The sequence below is a fragment of the Paracoccidioides brasiliensis genome (genome assembly GCF_000150735.1).
Source record: "Paracoccidioides brasiliensis Pb18 unplaced genomic scaffold supercont2.31, whole genome shotgun sequence".
Classification (NCBI taxonomy): Eukaryota; Fungi; Ascomycota; class Eurotiomycetes; order Onygenales; family Ajellomycetaceae; genus Paracoccidioides; species Paracoccidioides brasiliensis.
Window position 1 is genome coordinate 6,227 of NW_011371388.1, and position 16,599 is coordinate 22,825.

General features: G+C 36.1%; 2 protein-coding genes across 2 annotated transcripts; both read right to left on the reverse strand.

Annotated features, from left to right (window-relative positions):
• Positions 1–11,226: 11,226 nt before the first annotated feature.
• On the reverse strand, positions 11,227–11,694 carry PADG_12507 (uncharacterized protein; the record flags this gene model as incomplete). Its single annotated transcript, XM_010765689.1, has 1 exon — positions 11,227–11,694. One exon carries the CDS (start codon positions 11,692–11,694, stop codon positions 11,227–11,229), a length of 468 nt encoding a protein of 155 aa, XP_010763991.1.
• Positions 11,695–13,905: 2,211 nt separating this feature from the next.
• On the reverse strand, positions 13,906–16,286 carry PADG_12508 (uncharacterized protein; the record flags this gene model as incomplete). Its single annotated transcript, XM_010765690.1, has 2 exons — positions 13,906–14,902; positions 15,118–16,286. 2 exons carry the CDS (start codon positions 16,284–16,286, stop codon positions 13,906–13,908), a joined length of 2,166 nt encoding a protein of 721 aa, XP_010763992.1.
• Between the last annotated feature and the right edge of the window lie 313 nt (positions 16,287–16,599).

The window sequence follows — 16,599 nt, forward strand, 5'->3', positions numbered from 1 at the left end:
CTGCTACAATATGATGAGCAGAGCATTCTACACTCATGTGTCTTTTTCTCTCACAAGCATTCACCTGTGGAATGCAACTATGAGATTTATGATAAGAAGTTTTTAGTGATAATTGAGTGTTTAAAGAAATGAAACACTGAGCTATAAAGTATAAAGAAATTCAAGATTCTCACAGATCATAAAAATGTAGAATACTTCATGACTACATGCAGACTAAATGAAAGACAGCTATATTAAATGAATATTCTCTATCAATTCAACTTCAGAATTGATTACTGGCCAGGGGAGTTGAACACTGAATCAGACACTCTATCATGAAGAGAGTAGAACATGCCACAGAGTGCTGGTGATGAGAGAATCAAGCAGAGACAAGCTCAACTACTTAAGTTTAATATACTGACATGTGAAATAGAATTAATAGTGGCTGCTGTCAATGTGAAACCTGAGATGTCTCTTCAAACTCAGTGAAATGAGGTCTGCAAAAATGATAAGATTCTGCAGCATCTGAAGTAAACTCTTTGTGAGGGAAGATTCAGATTTTCTTCTGAACTCAATATTAAGGTCTTCATCTTTAAGTGCTATTTAAACAAGAATAGAGAGCTTCTCTTTTAAAATTGTAAGTGAGTGTCAGACTTTGAACCTCTTCAAACCATGTTAGTGCATAAGGCTCATAACTCATATCTTATCAGTCTCCTGGGTAAGAGCAAACAGTAGAAGTTCTAAGATGTGAGTTCTACTGGCTAGACTATGCCATCAATGTGAGAAGAATGATCAGAAACTGCCATCTTTACAGATCAAACATCACATGAAGAGATTGACATCAGAGACTGCTTAAGCCTCTTCTCATTTCTGAATGCATGTGGCAGGAGCTTTTCATGAACTTTATCTTGAACTTACTGATCTCTAAAGAATACATGAACATCATGATTATAATAGATAGACTGATCAAGAGAATTATATTAAAAGCAGTTAAGAAAACTGATGCAGAGACAGTGACTAAAGTGTTTCTTTACAATATCATTTTTTGACATGACATCTCTAAGATGATAGTATCAGATCAAGGATCAGCTTTCACAAGCATGTTTTGAATTTATATATGTAAGAAATTAGATATTAAGAGATGACTTTCTACAGTCTATCACTTAGAGATTGACAGAGCTACAGAGTGAATAAATCAGACTCTGAAAATCTATCTACACAAGTATGTTAGCTTTCAACAGAATGACTAGTGTGAATGACTCTCTCTAGCAGAGTTGATTATCAATAATAGAGATGCTGTCTCAACAGGTATAAGTCTGTTCTTTTTAACAATCTTTTTCACATCTTCTCTATTGATATAGCTGATGCACCTTCTGTTGAAATATCACATAATCTCATTGAGTTTGCAGATGATTATATGAGAAAGATCTACAAAGTATTGAAGTGAGCTCAAGTAAAATTGACAGATGCTCAGCAATCTTAAGAGAAATATGTGAATAGATGAAGAGACCCAGCTTCAAGCTTTCAACCTGGAGATAAGATCTGATTGAGCTTAGAGAACATGAGAACTAATCCTCTGTGCAAGAAGCTGAATGTGAAATACAATCAATATACTGTGCTAGAAAAGATAGAATTTCATGCTTACTAACTGAACATCTTATCTGACATTCATAATATCTTTAATATAAAGCTTCTACATGCTGCAGTGACAGATTCTCTATCTAGTCAGAGGCAAACTGACTGACAGTCAATCACTATAGAGACTCTGAAAGAATCTAAGTTTGAGATTGAGAAAATTCAGAGTGAATAAATCTACCAGAGGAAAAAGCAATATCTTATTAAATGAGTAGGTTGGGCTGAGTCTATGTGGAATGATGCAAGTCTTCTATAAGAAGTAAAGGCTTTGAATGCTTGAGAGGCCTCTTAGCAGAAAAAATTAGATGTAAAGAGAGCTTTAAATAGTCATAAAGACCTGCAATAAAGAGGAAGAAGAGAGGTATTATAAGAAGTTGAACTCATAGATTCACTCTGACTGACTGACTCAGTCTAGTCATTCTTTGCATCTGCACACATGATCATGCTATGTAAGCTTGCTTAGGCTCATGTTCTCATCTCATTCTTTTCTTCTCTTTCTCAAGCAATTTGTTCTTGTTATATAGGAGGACTAGCTTCTAGTTCTTAGAGCTTAACTCTTTACAACTATTAAAAGTTTTAATTTTATATTTAAAATTTTTGTAAACCTATTTTAGAAGTTTGATATAAACTAAAAACTATGAATAAAAACAATTAAATTTAATGTTTCATTATAAAATAATATAATTAAATAAATAATCAAGTCAGCTTATAGGCTATAACTTTATAGATAATAAAAACTGAAATTATCTTTTTGTTTAATTAGTAAATTATAACTAGAATAATATCACAGTTACTTTTACTCTTTGATATATCTATGAAGTTTATTGCGATATACTGTTATACTTATTTTGATATTGATAGTAGCTCTAGCAGACTGAGAACTTTATTTCTTAAAAATTTTATTAACTCAATATATATAATAATTTCAAATATAGTATAAAGTATCAGTCTGTCAGATGATTTATTAATAATAGAGATAAATTAGAGTTAGAGTAATTCATTTACTCAGATATGCTATTGAGATCTAGTTATGAATTTTCTATAGTAGAGCAGCTATAAAAGTTTTTTTTTCTAAATAAATATTATTAATTTCTTATTATAAAGTAATATATTATCTTTTATTTTATAGACACTATTCTTCTCTCCTACTTACTGTTACAGAGGCTTAAATGAGATTTTTATTTTGTTTAAAGATATAATGTATTCAGTAATATTCATTTTTTCTGAAAGTTAAATATTGATAATGTTTGTATTTATAAAGAAGATGATCTGAAAATTCAAAATTTATGATTTTAGAAGAATTTACAGTCAGCTGCTTAAATACTTTTTAATATACTCAGATTTACTCGGTGTATTTATTAATATATTGTTCTTTTCTTATTAGTATTTGATCTCAAAGTAGAAGTGAGAAAGAAATTCTATTCAGTAAATCTAATATATATTTAGCTTTTTAATTATTATAAAGTATTTCAGTATATAATAGTTAATAAGAATTTTAAATTATTTTTTCTATTATAGTTTCTCAAGCTTAGCTCATCACTTCTACAATGTTAGAATCACTGTAAGTATTTTCTTATCATAAATCTCATAATTGAACTTTGCATTATTCATTGACTTGAAGTAGAGGATTGCAGAATGTCAAAGATTACCATTCAGTATTTAACTTAAAATCTCAGTCATCATTTCATCAGAGATATCAGTCTTAATGTAGATTTTATATTCAAAGTTATAGTAATATAAAGTTAAAGTTTTCATTAGCTGCTTCTTCAATTTCTTAAAATCTAATTGATATTCTGATGTTCATATAAATAAAATTGTTTTTTTTATCAATTGATATAATGATTTTTCAATTCAGCTATAATTTCTTATAAATCATTGATAGAAGTTGTCAAATTCTAGAAATGATTAAATATCTTTGACTATGATTGAGATTTATCACATTGTAATAACAGTAGTCTTCTCAGAGTCTGTCTCAATCTTCTTTATGATAATAATAAATCTCAAATATCTTGTTTTCTGAATAGCAAACTCATATTTTCAAATGCTAGCTTGCAAGTTTACTTTTTTTAATCAATTCAATATTAGATTCACTTACTGCTTGTGTTCTTCAAAAGTTCTGCTATAAATTAGATTAAAAGTCCTGCTGTAGATTAAAAGATCATTTAAAAATATTATCATGAACTTGTTTATATAGTCAAAAAAACATTATTGATAAATTATTAAATCAGTAAAAGCAAATAAAGATATTTATAAGATCAAAAAAAATTATTTAATATTTATAGATTTTATAGTGAGTTCTAAATGTGATCAAATTCTTCAATTCAAAGTTTACTTAAAGGTAGTAAAATTCTTATCAAATGTCTAGCTTTATGAAGTATTTTACTTCATTAAGTTAGTTTATCAACTCATATATTAGAGGCAGTGAATACTAATTTTATTTAATTATAATATTTAATCTATAGAAATTAACATGGAATTGTAGTTTTCTTCTATTACAGATAATCAAAATAAGAGATATATAGAAAACTGAGCTTGCTACAATGAAGTCTTTTGCTAAGTTCATCTTCAGATAAATTTTCACTGCTTTTAATTTCTTTAAATTCATTTTGTATAGAAGTGCATATCTTACATCTTTAATAAACTCTATAATTAACTAAAGCTCTATCTTATGATTAATATTCTTATGTAAAAGAAGTAATTTATTTAAAATCTTCTTTGAAAAGTAGTTTTTCTAACTCTTTAATCATTTAAATAGATTGTTAATCAACTTGTTATTAGATTCAACATTAGTTTTTGTAAGATTTTATCTTTTCTTAAGCTGTTTATCAATTTTATATTGACTGATAACAAAGACTACAAAGTTTTTGTTTCTTATATAATCATAAAAGAAAGTAGTTTCAATGAAGTTCAGATTTATTGTTTGTAATACTTTTTCTTTTCATCTGTCAGACTAAGTCACTAACTTCTATTCAGTCTCTTTATCATATCTGATATTCTTTTACTCTTTCTATAAGTATTTCTCTATCTATTCTGAAATAAATTGCTCACTTAGTTAGATAAAATATTGATTTTTAATATTAAGTTATATATTTTATGCAGTTAGTCACTTTCATTTCAAAATAATATGATATTAGCTCAAGTCAATTATTAATAAAGAAATATTGTAAAATTTTCATTCATTTTTTTATTCAAAAATCTAAAATCAATATACGGTTTATTATCTTATATGAAGCTTTATTATATTTCTTCGTGTAGAATTTAAATAAAAGTTTTTGAAACTTTCTATTAAATAATCTTGTCAACTTTTTAACATATTAAATTTTGATAAAATTCATATCATTTACTTCAATATTAATATAAAAATTTATAAAAGTGATAATTTTATTATAAATTAATTTAATTAATATATCAATGCTTCTTTTTTTAATTAAATTCTTCATGTTAAATCTCTTACTTACTATTAAACAAGCTGAGATAAAAACTCTTTTCAGACTTCTTTTTTATCTGAATTTGTTAAGAGTTTAGCAGTATTATATTTAATAAAGTCAGTGATTATTTATTGATACTTCTATTTTATTAAACAGTTTCTAATAATATGACTCTTCTTCTTGCAGTAGTAATATTGAATATCTCAGTAGAAAATTGCAGATTTCTTTGCTATAATAATCAGCTTTAAAAGACTGATAGAAATTTGAATATTTAAAAATCATAAAATATTCTGTCTTAAGATATTAGATTTATTACTCTGTAGACTTCTTAACTTCTAAGTAATATTGGTTATCTATAAAGTATGAGTTATCTGAGTATAGATTTTCTAAAACTCATTATATATATTAATTATTATATTAATCACTGTTATTATTCTCTAAAAATTAAAGAAAAGCTTATCATTGAAGTCAATCTTATAATTCTTCTTAACAATCATAGTCTCATTTATTAAATATAAAAACTTTATGATAAACTTATAAGAGTTGTTATTATTATATATAATTATCTTGTAATAGTTTTTCTTAACATTCTGTAACTTATTAATATTCTTATAGATTGACTTAAAATGCTTAATTATTTCTTTTGCAGTTTAATATTATTCAAAGTGAATTTTTTTTATATGAAATGCAATATAATATACTGTATCTTCATCAGTTCAGTTTTCAATATATGCAATCTTCATATAATTAATTAAATAGTGATTAGCATTCTCTCGGAGCTTAATCTTCATAAGAAAGAGTTAATACTTAAACTTTAACTTTTTATTATTAGTAAGATATTTTGAATTATCAATTTTGACAGATCTTCTTATATTTTCTGAAAAAATGATATCTTGACTTATTGCTTGATTACTGATTATCATATAAATTAAGATATGATAAAGCTCATTATATTCTGCAATGAGCTCATTAATTTGACTTTGTTTAATAGCTGTCTAAGCTGTAGTATCATTTCATTTCATTTACAGATATGTAATTATATCTCTCAGTATCTTCTCATTATCAAAATTACTATCAAAGATTACTGCTAACTCATTGTAGATATAATTTCTATCTAAATAAATTATCTGTCTGAATTTTTCAAATGAGATCTACAGCTAATCAGTTAATTTTATTTGAATATATTATCATTTTTTTTTGATTTTTTCAGAGAATTAAAAGTATGAAATGATTATTCTGAGTCTTTCTGATAATTAAAAAAAATGAATTGCTGTTCTGAGCTAACTGTATTTTAAACTTAATATGCTATTGTAAAGGGTTAAGCTTTAAGAACTAGAGATTAGTCCTTCTATATAATAAGGATGAATTGCTTGAGAAAGGGAAGAAAAGAATGAGATGAGAACATGAGCTTAAGTGAGCTCACATAGCATGATCATGTGTGCATGTGCAAATGATGGCTAGGCTGAGTCAGCCAGCCAGAGTGAATCTAGAAGTTCAACCTCTTATAATATTTCTTTTTTCCCTCTTTGTTGTGAGTCTTTACAACTATTTAAAGCTCTCTTTATACCTAATTTTGTCTGCTGAGAGGTCTTCCAAGTGTTCAAAGTCTTTGCTTCTTATAGAAGACTCATATCATTCTACATAAACTCAGCTCAATCTACTCATTTAATAAGATATTGCTTTTCTCTTCAGTAGATTCATTCATTTTGAATTTTCTCAATCTCAAACTCAGGTTCTTCTGAGATCTCTATAGTGGATGGCTGTTAGTCAGTTTGCCTCTGACTAGACAGAGGATTCATTACTGCAGCATGTAGAAGCTTTCCATTAAAGACATTATGAATGCTAGATAAGATGTTCAGTTAGTAAGCATGAAATTCTATCTTTTCTAGCACAGTATATTGATTGTATTTCACATTCAGCTTCTTGCACAGAGGATTAGTTCTCATGTTCTCTAAGCTCAATCAGATCTTATCTCCAGGTTGAAAGCTTGAAGCTGGGTCTCTTCATCTATTCACATATTTCTCTTAAGATTGCTGAGCATCTGTCAATTTTACTTGAGCTCACTTCAATACTTTGTAGATCTTTCTCATATAATCATCTGCAAACTCAATGAGATTATGTGATATTTCAACAGAAGGTGCATCAGCTATATCAATAGAGAAGATGTGAAAAAGATTGTTAAAAAGAACAGACTTATACCTGTTGAGACAGCATCTCTATTATTGATAATCAACTCTGCTAGAGAGAGTCATTCACACTAGTCATTCTGTTGAAAGCTAACATACTTGTGTAGATAGATTTTCAGAGTCTGATTTATTCACTCTGTAGCTCTGTCAATCTCTAAGTGATAGACTGTAGAAAGTCATCTCTTAATATCTAATTTCTTACATATATAAATTCAAAACATGCTTGTGAAAGCTGATCCTTGATCTGATACTATCATCTTAGAGATGTCATGTCAAAAAATGATATTGTAAAGAAACACTTTAGTCACTGTCTCTGCATCAGTTTTCTTAACTGCTTTTAATATAATTCTCTTGATCAGTCTATCTATTATAATCATGATGTTCATGTATTCTTTAGAGATCAGTAAGTTCAAGATAAAGTTCATGAAAAGCTCCTGCCACATGCATTCAGAAATGAGAAGAGGCTTAAGCAGTCTCTGATGTCAATCTCTTCATGTGATGTTTGATCTGTAAAGATGGCAGTTTCTGATCATTCTTCTCACATTGATGGCATAGTCTAGCCAGTAGAACTCACATCTTAGAACTTCTACTGTTTGCTCTTACCCAGGAGACTGATAAGATATGAGTTATGAGCCTTATGCACTAACATGGTTTGAAGAGGTTCAAAGTCTGACACTCACTTACAATTTTAAAAGAGAAGCTCTCTATTCTTGTTTAAATAGCACTTAAAGATGAAGACCTTAATATTGAGTTCAGAAGAAAATCTGAATCTTCCCTCACAAAGAGTTTACTTCAGATGCTGCAGAATCTTATCATTTTTGCAGACCTCATTTCACTGAGTTTGAAGAGACATCTCAGGTTTCACATTGACAGCAGCCACTATTAATTCTATTTCACATGTCAGTATATTAAACTTAAGTAGTTGAGCTTGTCTCTGCTTGATTCTCTCATCACCAGCACTCTGTGGCATGTTCTACTCTCTTCATGATAGAGTGTCTGATTCAGTGTTCAACTCCCCTGGCCAGTAATCAATTCTGAAGTTGAATTGATAGAGAATATTCATTTAATATAGCTGTCTTTCATTTAGTCTGCATGTAGTCATGAAGTATTCTACATTTTTATGATCTGTGAGAATCTTGAATTTCTTTATACTTTATAGCTCAGTGTTTCATTTCTTTAAACACTCAATTATCACTAAAAACTTCTTATCATAAATCTCATAGTTGCATTCCACAGGTGAATGCTTGTGAGAGAAAAAGACACATGAGTGTAGAATGCTCTGCTCATCATATTGTAGCAGCACTTCTTCTGAGCCATAATCTGAGAAGTCTGTTTTCAATATAGTCTCACAGTCAGAGTTGAATTGAAGCAGAATTGAAGCAGAGATAAACATTGATTTTAGATGCTTAAAAGCTTTTTCAGCCTTGCTCATCCACAAAAAAGAAACATTCTTGCATGTAAGAATTGTTAGTAGAATAACAATCTTTAAGAAATTTCTGATAAATCATTTATAGAAATTGACAAAGTCTAAAAATTCTTATACATCTTTAAAAGTAGTAGATGTTGCTCATTTTAAAACAGCTTTAATCTTCTTCAGATTCATTCATATACCCTTGTCTGCTTCAATGATAAATTCAAGATATTTTGTACTGTTCATCTCAAACTCACTCTTTCTGATATTTGCCTGCAGATCTGCTTCTCATAAACACATAAGCATCTTTTGTACATGCTTGCAATGCTTCTGTAAGCTTCTTGAGAAAAATATCAGAATGTTATCTAAATAGACTGAGTAGAAGTCATCTAGATATCCATGCAATGCCTAGTTGATATATTTTTGAAATGTGCTCAGAGCATTAGCCAAATCAAAGAGTGTAATCAGCCATTCAAATAGTCTGTATCTAGTTCTAAAGACTGTCATCCACTCATCATCTTTCATGATTTGAATCTTGTGAAAAGCTGCAATAATGTTCAGTTTAGTGAATCATTTAGCTCATTCAATTTGCTGTAGAGTCTCACTAATTAATGATAGAGAATATCAATTCTTTCAGATGATTTTGTTAAGAGTTTGATAATTCACATAGAATCTTAGCCCACTCTCAGACTTCTTCACAAATAGTACAGAGGCAGCTGTAGAGGAGTTGCTCACTCTAATAAAACTCTTATCTAGATAATCTGTAAGAGTCTTTCACAAAGTCAGTAGTTCCTCTCAAGATATATTATATAGTGAGCTCCAAGAGAGTTGTTCTGTGCTATCATCAGTCTTTTTAATCAGTTCAATTCCATGATCTCTATCTGAGTCACAAAGTGAGAGTAGAGCATCAGCAACTTTCTTATCAAATATGTTCAAAAACTCATGATAATGTTCAGACAGCTTTTCTCTAGAATCAATCTTTGATTTCACTTCTAGAGTCTTTTGAATATCAGTCAAACTGACAGTGAAGATCTCAATGTTTCACTTCTCTCAAGTGCTCACAAGTCTAGAGAAGCTTACAGCAGAGATAGAAGTCACATCAGCTTTTGTGTTTGAACTAGACTCTATCTCTATGCCACTCTCTTCAAATCTCACAATTCTTCAATGAGAGATCACAGTCATCTTTTGCTGGGCCAGCCAGGGGTCATCTAGATACATATCATGATTATGTAACCCATTCACCATGTAGAGAAAGGCTCATTCAGTTATATGACTGTCTATATCAATTCAAATGCCAGTCACTATGCTTGTGGAGAGTTTCATAAAGTCTTCAAAGCCAGTCATTTTAATAGAGTGAATTTCAATACACAGAAGCTTATGCTTGTTAATGTAGAATTGAAAAATAAGATCATAGATATTACATTAACTGTCTATCATTGCTCTAGTTGAAAAGGCATTTTTTACTAGAGCATTGACAGTGAAGGGTTTGAATATCATCTTAGATTTAAATCTTCTTCATTGCTTTCTCATAAGCTTCTTATTTTGCTTCTTTCAGTGTCTTTTGATTGAAGCTACTTTTTTTTCTGAATCCTCACTCATATTTATTTACATTATCATTATTCAATATCAGCTTGAGAATCATCTTAGCTATCATGAAGATGGCAGAGTGTCTGAGAGATTTAAACAGACAGCTCTTAATCATATGATCTCCAACTCTGCATTTCAGACACAGATCTTGCTCTCTTCTTCAATTAATCTCTGTCTGATTTATCAATTTAATGTGATGAGCACTTGAAATCACAGCATCAGAAGAGAAATCCATCAGATCATCAGCAGAAGCTTGAGACTGATTTTATTGATTGAGAATAGCATGATAAGTAGAGAGTATGAATTAGACATTGTATGATCTGAAGAAGATCTACTCTTATGATATTTAGATCATTGTCTTAAAGTCTTAAACTCAGAGATTTGATGATCAACTAATCTAAGCTTCTTGCAGTAATTCTCATAGAAAGATGATTCTCTTACACTCATCATGCCTTCTCTCATCTCTATGCTTAAAGTGGATTTTAAATATCTTTCTTTAACATGATCATTTCATTCATAACTGTCAGCTTCCAGCAGTAGCTAATTAAATTTGAGCAGAAAGTTGAAGAGAGCTCTTCTACTCTGTTATAGATTGTTGAGCTTTTGCATAGTCTTTTTCTGTCATACAGAATCACTAAAGAGCATATATGTCTGCTTCAGTAAGCTCTCTACTATGAAGTTGATTTTGTTCTTATTATTCTCAACTCAGAGATAAACTTAAGCTACTGTTAGGGAGCGAATGCGAGCTGCATAAGAAGGAAACTCTCTGCGTTGCTAACTGCTATATAACGAAATACTAAGCTTGATGGGATGAAAGGGGGTGCTGGGGCCTGCGTGGATTATAACCACCTGCATGGTCGTGTGGTCACGTGATATGGATTAGGCCTAATCGGGCGCCGAGCTTAATCCGACGTCGGGTCTAACCGGGCACCGGCCTTCGGTCGGGCTCGGTCGGACGCTGAGCCTAACATCACCCCCCGGTCTAGGGGCAGGCATGTCCTCATGCCGGTAGGTCGTCATCAACCTCGTCCTTCAGGTAGCTGTCTGTCTCCCATGCCTTCAGCCACTCATCTAGTCGCCTTGGGGGTCCAGCTTTTGTAGGGTTAGCCTCATGGAAGTCGCGTATGGCGTGTGGTGATCCTTTGAAGTCGCGAGCGGGGTACCATGAAGAATCCTCATCAAACCCCTTCCAGCGCACCCGATACTGCAGCTTGCTCCGGCTTATTCGACTGGCCAGTATACGATCTATTTCCCATTCATTCTCACCATCTATTTCAATTGGGTCTGGTGGTCTGATAGTCTGGCCAGATAGAGGGTCTCTGGAGTCCTTGCGTAGCTTGTCTGGGGAGAAGATTGAATGAATCTTCATTGTTATGGGGAGGTCCAGTTTGTAGGCATTGCCCACCTTTTCCAGGATTCTGAAGGGGCCGGCATTCTGCTCTGCCAGTTTACAGCTTGGTCGATCCATCTTGTATGATTTCAATGTTAGATAAACAAAATCTCCTACTGCAAAGTCAGGCTCTCAATGGTGCTTGTCAGTCTGCCTCTTCATCTGTTCCTGTGCTGTCCTTATGCCTTTACTCGCCTGGTTCCAGATCTCTCTCATTCAGTGAATGAAGCTCCTTGCTGCTTCTCAATTTCTTTTCTCATTCATGTCCAATTTCTCCGCCAGTGGTTGCCAGTCAAATGACATTCAGGGTTCATATCCATTTGCTGCGAGGAAGGGGGAGATCCCTGTGGAAGCATTTGGGGTAGCTGCGGAGGCATGGTCTATAATGGGCAGCCACTCATCCCAGTCATCTTGGTAGTAACTGACATAGGGGCGAAGACAGGTGGCAATGTATTGATTCACCACTTCTGTCTGTCCATCAGTTTGTGCATGATGCGCTGTTGAGAGTTTCAGTTTTATGCCCAGGATCTGTGTAAACTCATCCCAAAAGCTTGATATGAACTGGGGGCCTCGGTCAGAGACAATTGAGTCAGGCGCCCCATTGTATGAATAGTAGAATCGAATGAATAGTCGGGCCAGCTCCTGGGCTGTAACTCCCCGGGTGGTTGGAATGGAGATTGTCTTCTTGCTTAGCTGGCATACTATGACCAAAATGGCATCATAACCTGTTTTGCTTTTCGGCACGTCCATGAAGTCCATTGCAATATGCTGCCATGCCCGTTCTGGTATTGGTAATGGCTTTAGCAAACCAGGAGTCTTATCTCTTGGAATTTTACTGATCCGGCACACATGGCAGTTCTGAATATAGTGTAGGACGTCTGTCTGCCAGGTGGCCCACCAATAGCGTGATTGCACCAGGGCCAGGGTCTTTCGTCCTCCAGGGTGTGCTGTTGAAGCTTGATCATGAATTTCCTGCAGTAGCTTGGCTATCAGGGTTTCCTTTTCCTGAACAGGCACCACTAGTCTTCCATTGTACTGTAGCACATTGTCCTCCATTGTATAGGGACTATTCTCATCATCTGCCTGCTGCTGCAGGGGCTCAATTGAGGTGGCTGTCTTGTTTAGAGACACTATGCATTCAGCAATGCTCTCTTTCTCTGAGGAGTTGATGCTAGCAATGTCTGTAGAGGGAGTGATCTGGGGGTCAAGGGTCTCTGGTCCTAGGAGGATCTGCATACGGCCGTCCTGTTGCCTTCTAACCTGCTCAGGCCTGCTCAGTGCGTCTGCTAGCAGGTTGGCCTTGCCTGGTCGATACTTGATCTCAAAGTAGAAATGGGAGAGGAACTCTGCCCAGCGGGCTTGACGTGCATTCAGCTTCTTGGTAGTCATGAAGTATTCCAGTGCACGATGATCAGTGAGGATCTTGAATCATTCCTTCCGTTGTAGTCCCTCAAGCTCTGCCCGCCATTCTTGTAAGGCCCGGACTACTGCCAGCATTTCCTTATCATGAACTTCATAATTAAGCTCTGCACCATTCATTGTCTTTGAATAGAAGGCTACTGGGTGCCAAAGGTCATTTTCAAATCTTTGACTTAGTACCCCAGCCACTACTCCGTCAGAGGCGTCAGTCTCAATACGAGTCTCCCACTCAGGGTCATAGTAACGCAGTGTCGGAGCCTCCACCAGCTGCCTCTTCAGTTTTTCAAAGGCTGATTTGCATTCTGATGTCCACACAAATGGGATAGTCTTCTTTGTCAACTGGTACAGTGGCTTTGCGATTCGGCTGTAGTTCCTTATGAATCGTCGGTAGAAATTGCCAAATCCTAGGAATGACTGGACTCCTTTGACTGTGGTGGGGGCCTGCCATCTCACAATGGCAGCTGTCTTCTCTGGGTCTGCCTCAATCCCTTCTGTACTGATGATGAACCCTAGGTATTTTGTCCTCTGGACTGCAAACTCACATTTCTGGATGCTGGCTTGCAAACCTGCTGTCTTTAGTCAGTCTAGCACTGAGTTTACCTGCTGCTTGTGCTCCTCCAGATTCTTGCTATAGATTAGAAGATCATCCATGAATGCTGTCATAAACTTGTCCAGGTAGTCAAAGAAGATACTGTTAACAAACCGTTGAAAGCAGGCAGGGGCGTTTGTAAGGCCAAAGGGGACCACCCGATATTTATAGGTCCCGTAGCGGGTTCTAAAGGTGGTCAGGTCCTCAGACTCAGGGTCCATTCGGATGCGATGGAACCCCTGCCGAATGTCCAACTTTGTAAAGTATTTCGCCCCATTGAGTCAGTCCATCAGCTCATCTATCAGGGGCAAGGGATACTGATCTCGTTTGGTTATAGCATTCAGCTTGCGAAAGTCAACACAGAATCGTAGCTTCTTCCCACTACGGGCAATCAGGATTGGGGAGGCGTAGGGGGCTGAACTTGGGGTGACGAAACCCTTTGCTAGGTTGGCTTCAAGGTAGGTCTTCACTGCCTCTAGTTCCTCTAGATTCATCTTATATAGAGGCGCATGTCCAATGCCCTGGGTGAGGTCAACATCAGGCTGGAGCTCTATTTTAAAATCAACATTCTTCTGTAGGGGGGGCAGTTCATCTGATGCTTTCTTTGAGAAGCAGTCCTCCTGGCCTTTCAACCATTCTGGTAAGTTGCTGATCAGCTCCTCATCAGACTCATCCTCAGCTCCCACTAAACCCCGCTTCTCCTCAAGCTGTTTATCAATTTCATACAGACTGGTTATGAAGACTGTTGACTTCTTGTTCTTCATATAACCATGGAAGGAAGCAGCCCCAATGAAGTTCATATCCATCATCTGTGGTGCTGTCTCCTCCCAGGTCAGCCCCTGCCTCGTCTCAGGCATCACGACTGAGCTGGTCCCTTTCAATCTGCGGAGCTGAGCCTGATGCTCCTGTCTGATCTCCTCATCCAGCTTGATCTCTCTTCGTTCCACATCCGCCTGATGCTCAGGCTTGGGGTCTGGGCGCTTCAGTACTGACCAGGGTACTATCTTCAACATCGGCTCCGCCACCTGTTCAGGGATAGACCGTTCACTCGGCCAAACCAGGCGTTGGTTTTTAACATCAAGCCATATATCCTGTGCTGCCAACCACTTCCGTCCCAGGATGACAGGGTGCTGGCCTAGGTCTGTTACCAGCAGAGGGACATTCTGAAATCTCCGGCCATCCACCCAGAGGTTTAGGGTCAATGTGCGGTCTATCACCCCGCCGGGGGCGCCATTGTATCCCTTCATGCGGCATTTGAATGGGAGTTCTTGAAACTTCCTATCAAAGAATCTTGCCAATTCTATGGCATATCAGGTATCAATAAAATTCGCACCATTTGCTCCAGTATCAGCAAGAGAATTTGTAGAAGTAGCAATTCCATTGTAGGCTAATTTGATTGGTACATTAAAGCTTTTCCCCCCAATCAAGTCCTTCATCTCAAACCTCTCACAGACTGTTGAACTACCTGAGGTGGAGTCTTCTCTCAGGCTCACTCTTTTCCCGAATCTGCTGAAGGCTCAGGGGCATCATTCCCTGTGAGCTCAGCAATCACCTGCTGGGACTTCTGCTTTGCAGGGCAGTTCCTGGCAATGTGGCCTTTTTCCTTACAGTAGTAGCACTGAATATCTGGACGAGAGCTCAAGGCCTCCTTCACAGTAGGGGATTTTGTTGTAGAGATGCTGGGGGGTGTTTGACTGTTGGCAGTCTGCAGGGTGTTCTGTTTGAAGGTATTAGGCCCATTTCCCCGCGAGCTCTTTGATTTCTGGGTGGCATTGATTGTCTGGAGGGTGTGAGCTGCCTGCACACAGATTTTCTGAAACTCAGCATATGTATCAGTGGTCGCATTGGCTACTGCTACCATCTTCTGGAGGTCAAAGGACAGCTTGTCATTGAAGTCTGTCTTGTAGTCCCCCCTGGCAATCTTGGCCTCCCCTGCCAGGTGTAAAAATTTTGTGACAAATTCATGATAATTATCCCCATTGCGCATAATCAGCTTGCGATAATCACCCTTGGCATTTTGCAGCTTGTTAGCATCCTCATATATTGACTTGAGGTGCTCAAACATCTCTTCTGCGGTTTGATATTGCTCGGGGTGGTCCTCTTCCATACGGGGTGCAATGTGACGTGCTGCGTCCCCATCAGTCCGGTTTTCAATGTACGCTATTCTCATGCGTTCAGTAGGGTAGTGGTCAGCATTCTCCCGGAGCTTGTTCTTCATCCAGGAGAGCCAGTGTTCAAATTTCAGCTCCTTGCCGTCAGTGAGGTGTTTCGGGTCATCAATCTTGACAGACCTCCTGGCAGTCTCAGAGGGGGTGACGCCTCGACTTGCTGCTTGGTTGCTGACTGTCATGCGGACCAGGATGTGGCTAAGTTCATCACATTCAGCAATTAGCTCATCAATCTGGCTTTGCTTGACAGCGGCCTGATTAGTAACGTTGTCCCATTCCATTCTCAGACGTGTGATCATATCCCTTAATGTTTTTTCATCGTCAAAGATGCCATCAAAGATTGCCGTCAACTCATTATAAACACGGTCGCTGTCTGAGTGGATTGCCTCTCTGAATTCCTCAATTGAGACGCGTGGTTGGTCAGTTGGTCTTGTTAGGAGGTATCGCCAGTCCTTTCGGCCCCTTCCAGGGGGTTGGGAGCCTGTGGTGGCCATCTGATGTTGGATTGAGCTGTTGTCTTCAACAGTGCTGTTGTCTTAGCAGTTGATCTGACGCGTTGTCAGGCTCTGAACTAGCAGGTTCTAATTCAACTGAGGCACTCAAGTTTTCTGCTGAAACCTGAGTGAGAAGGTAGAAGGGAAGCTTAGTATTATGTTAGGGAGCGAATGCGAGCTGCATAAGAAGGAAACTCTCTGCGTTGCTAACTGCTATATAACGAAATACTAAGCTTGATGGGATGAAAGGGGGTGCTGGGGCCTGCGTGGATTATAACCACCTGCATGGTCGTGTGGTCACGTGATATGGATT